The sequence below is a fragment of the Spermophilus citellus genome (assembly GCF_964194105.1).
Source record: "Spermophilus citellus genome assembly, chromosome: 15".
NCBI lineage: Eukaryota > Metazoa > Chordata > Mammalia > Rodentia > Sciuridae > Spermophilus > Spermophilus citellus.
The window spans coordinates 45,643,927-45,647,746 of record NC_138195.1 but is presented as its reverse complement, the minus strand read 5'-3'; the positions used below and the strand labels follow the sequence as shown (position 1 = coordinate 45,647,746).

The 3,820-nt window shown below is 43.4% G+C and overlaps 1 protein-coding gene across 1 annotated transcript; it reads left to right on the top strand.

The window, feature by feature from the left end:
• Nucleotides 1-1,993: 1,993 nt before the first annotated feature.
• LOC308634527 (nucleophosmin) lies at nucleotides 1,994-3,295 on the top strand. Its single transcript, XM_081268382.1, has one exon. The coding sequence runs from the start codon at nucleotides 2,085-2,087 to the stop codon at nucleotides 2,967-2,969; it is 885 nt and encodes a 294-aa protein (XP_081124508.1). The 5' UTR covers nucleotides 1,994-2,084; the 3' UTR covers nucleotides 2,970-3,295.
• The last annotated feature ends 525 nt before the right edge of the window (nucleotides 3,296-3,820 follow it).

The following is a 3,820-nucleotide window of genomic DNA, read 5'->3' as shown; positions in this document are numbered from 1 at the left end:
ACACCAAAACACAGTTACACACTTAAAAGGCAAGATAATGTTCTTTTAATATAACTCGAGTTAACACTTGTATCAGCTCTCCCAAAAGTAAGTAAAGTTGGAGGCTATAAAGGAAGGGTTCTTATGTGGGAGTGCCTGATAATAATTATCACGAAAGACTCTGCTAGAGTCACAAGCTTGTCCTGAGTCAATTTGAGCCTGATCTCATATACCTACAAATTTTTCCAACCTCCTACATAGGTGGCCTTGATCTGTGTTTCTGTTTTTCACTGTTATGATTATCTAGCCCCAATATTTATTGCTCATCTTATTCCAAAAAGTGTAATGTTCCATGTGGAAGCCCTAAACTAACTTTACCAAGAGAGCCCTAAATGGTACAGCTAAAGGGAATCCCTCTATAAACACTGAGGTCACCAGGCATGGTGACAGACACCTGAAATCCCAGTGGCTCAGGAGGCTGAGAAAGGAGGATTGCAAATTTGAGGCCAGCCACAGTAACATAGCAAGTCCCTAAGCAAACAAGCAAGAAACTTTCTCAAAAAAAAAAAAAAAAAAAAAAAAGAAAAGAAAAGAAAAAGAAAAAAAGGCCTGGGGTGTATCTTAGTGATAAAGGATTCCTGGTTTCCTTAGGTAACTACCTGTTATCTACAGGAGAAATGCAGGCTGAAATAACGACAATCAGAGGAACGCATGTTACCCTGAAAGTGAAACTTGTTTTTCACTGATTTTGTGACATACACACAGACCAGATACTAGAACTCAGGGAGATAAGGATAATTCCCCTAGACATAAAATCTGTAAGAACAGGTTCCAATCAGAACCAGTCAGCCTGGACCAAAGTGACCTAGAGTTGTCAAGACTGTGTACCACTGGTCTTCCTACAACTATAAAAAAGGTAAAAAATAAACACAGATATTATAATTAGAAAGGTATTTTACAGAAATCAGATGGCATTAGATATCTTAACTACAGCTTAAGGGGACACCCGTGCCATTCTAAAAACTAAATGTTGTGTCTCTGTTTCTAACAACTCTGCTAATGTTTCTAAATCCTCGACTGGTCTCCAGCCCTGTTGGACAGCACCTTCAGCTTGAGAGAGGAACTTTCTTCATGGTTTTCAGAGAATGGCTGGTAAAACCGATGGCCTTCGTGCCAAGTGTTTGCAGAAAATCATGTTTTGCCTCTTGTCACCTTACATGATCCCTGCCCTATGTATGCCTCATCCAGTCACCAGCCACTCGCCACCATGGGCCTCTGGACTCTCTGATGCTGCATACCTTCACCTGTCCATGCCCCACCTGATAGAGAAGGAGGTCACGTCCCTCCACTTCCCCATCTCTCAGCAGAAAGCAGTCAGGTGTCAACACTCAAATGCCCTGAAAGAACCTAGGAATCCTAAGTCCTCGAGGGGGAATGAGAGGGGACGGACAGACAGACGTGGGAGTGGAACATGAGGTTAAGGGAATAATTCTGTAACCAGGCCCACCGTGCTGACCCCACATGCCTTCACCTTTGAAAAGCAGTTGACCTGCAGCCCTACCTGGAGTGAGTCCACAGGATATGTCACATTCCTCAGGAAACCACCTGTTACCTGCAGGAGGGACACAGGCCAAAAAAAAAAAACGTTGATAAGAGGAACATAGGTAACTTATTTTTCACTGGTTTTGTGACACTTACACAGACCAGATCCCAGAACTCAGGGAGATAAGGATAATTCCTCTTAATTACGAAATCTGTAAGAACAGGTTCGGATTAGAACCGGTCAGCATTGGCCAAAGTGACCTAAAGTGGTCGGGCACAGTGGGGATTTGAGACCCTGATGTCATCCTGCTGTCTGTCAAAAGTCAAAAGGTGAACCTACTCTCTCCCTTGAGAGTGTCCCCTCTCCCCCTTTCCCACCCCTTCTAATAAACTCACTGTTACTTTGAGTGAAGTGTCTGAAATCTTTCCGACCTGATTGCAAGAATCAGGATTTGAAAGGGGGCCTTCTTGTCCCTGGCGTGATTCCGTCCTGCGCGTCTCTTTAGAGCAGGCACCCATTTTCCGTCCGCCTTCTCTCCCACCTAAGTGCGTGCTACCACCCCATGGAAGATTCGATGGATATGGACATGAGCCCCCTGAGGCCCCAGAACTACCTTTTCGGTTGTGAGCTAAAAGCTGACAAAGATTATCACTTTAAGGTGGATAATGATGAAAATGAGCACCAGTTATCATTAAGAACGGTCAGTTTAGGGGCTGGTGCAAAGGATGAATTGCACATTGTTGAAGCAGAGGCAATGAATTATGAAGGCAGTCCAATTAAAGTAACACTGGCAACATTGAAAATGTCAGTCCAGCCAACGGTTTCCCTTGGGGGCTTTGAAATCACACCACCTGTGGTCTTAAGGTTGAAGTGTGGTTCAGGGCCTGTGCATATTAGTGGCCAGCACTTAGTAGCTGTGGAGGAAGATGCAGAGTCAGAAGATGAAGAGGAAGAGGATGTGAAACTCTTAAGTGTATCTGGAAAGCGATCTGCCCCTGGAGGTGGTAGCAAGGTTCCCCAGAAAAAAGTAAAACTTGCTGCTGATGAAGATGTCGATGATGATGAAGATGATGATGATGATGATGAAGATGATGATGATGATGATTTTGATGATGAGGAAACTGAAGAAAAAGCTCCAGTGAAGAAATCTGTACGAGATACTCCAGCCAAAAATGCACAAAAATCGAACCAGAATGGAAAAGACTCAAAACCAACAACACCAAGATCAAAAGGTCAAGAATCCTTCAAAAAACAGGAAAAAACTCCTAAAACACCAAAAGGACCTAGTTCTGTAGAAGACATTAAAGCAAAAATGCAAGCAAGTATAGAAAAAGGTGGTTCTCTTCCCAAAGTGGAAGCCAAGTTCGTCAATTATGTGAAGAATTGCTTCCGGATGACTGACCAGGAGGCTATTCAAGATCTCTGGCAGTGGAGGAAGTCTCTTTAAGAAAATAGTTTAAACAGTTTGTTAAAAATTTCCGTCTTATTTCATTTCTGTAACAGTTGATATCTGGCTGTCCTTTTTATAATGCAAAGTGAGAACTTTCCCTACCGTGTTTGATAAATGTTGTCAAGGTTCTATTGCCAAGAATGTGTTGTCCAAAATGCCTGTTTAGTTTTTAAAGATGGAACTCCACCCTTTGCTTGGTTTCTAAGTATGTATGGAATGTTATGATAGGACATAGTAGTAGTGGTGGTCAGACATGGAAATGGTGGGGAGACAAAAATATACATGTGAAATAAAACTCAGTATTTTAATAAAGTAAAAAAAAAAAAAAAAAAAAAAAAAAAAAGAAAGGGGGCCTTCTCGCTCCCTCTGTTTCCAGAAAGGCTCCAGACAAGTAACTCAATAGAGTTACTTGTTCTCAGAATGGAGCTTCCCTCTGGGGAAGGACTATCTTCTGGGGTCCCCAGTTTTGTGCCTTTCCAGGAATTGCCCTCAGCCCTGGGAGCCCACCACCCATGCTTGCACCCCTCTGCTGGGGCAGCACTATCTCCTTTTGCTGGCATTTGAGCTCACTGCTCCATCAAAAGAACTTAAAGCTAGGTGCAGGGGCACAGGCCTGTCATCCCAGAGACTGAAGAGTTTGAGGCATGAGCTTGGGAGAATCCCAAGTTCAAGGTCAGCCGGGGCAACCTAGTGAGACTTGGCGCAAAATAAAAAATAAAGAGAGCTGGTGGCGTGGTTCTGTCATAGAGTGTCCCCACCCCCATCCCCTGTTGTGTCCAGAAGTCAGGTTGGCAGGAATAGTTTTATGCAAAGGCAGCTCTGAGAAAGGGAGAACTTTTTGTCTCAAA

Bases quoted from the DNA above. Each gene is read 5' to 3' on its own strand.
- LOC308634527 (XM_081268382.1), top strand. From the start codon at position 2,085: ATGGAAGATTCGATGGATATGGACATGAGCCCCCTGAGGCCCCAGAAC.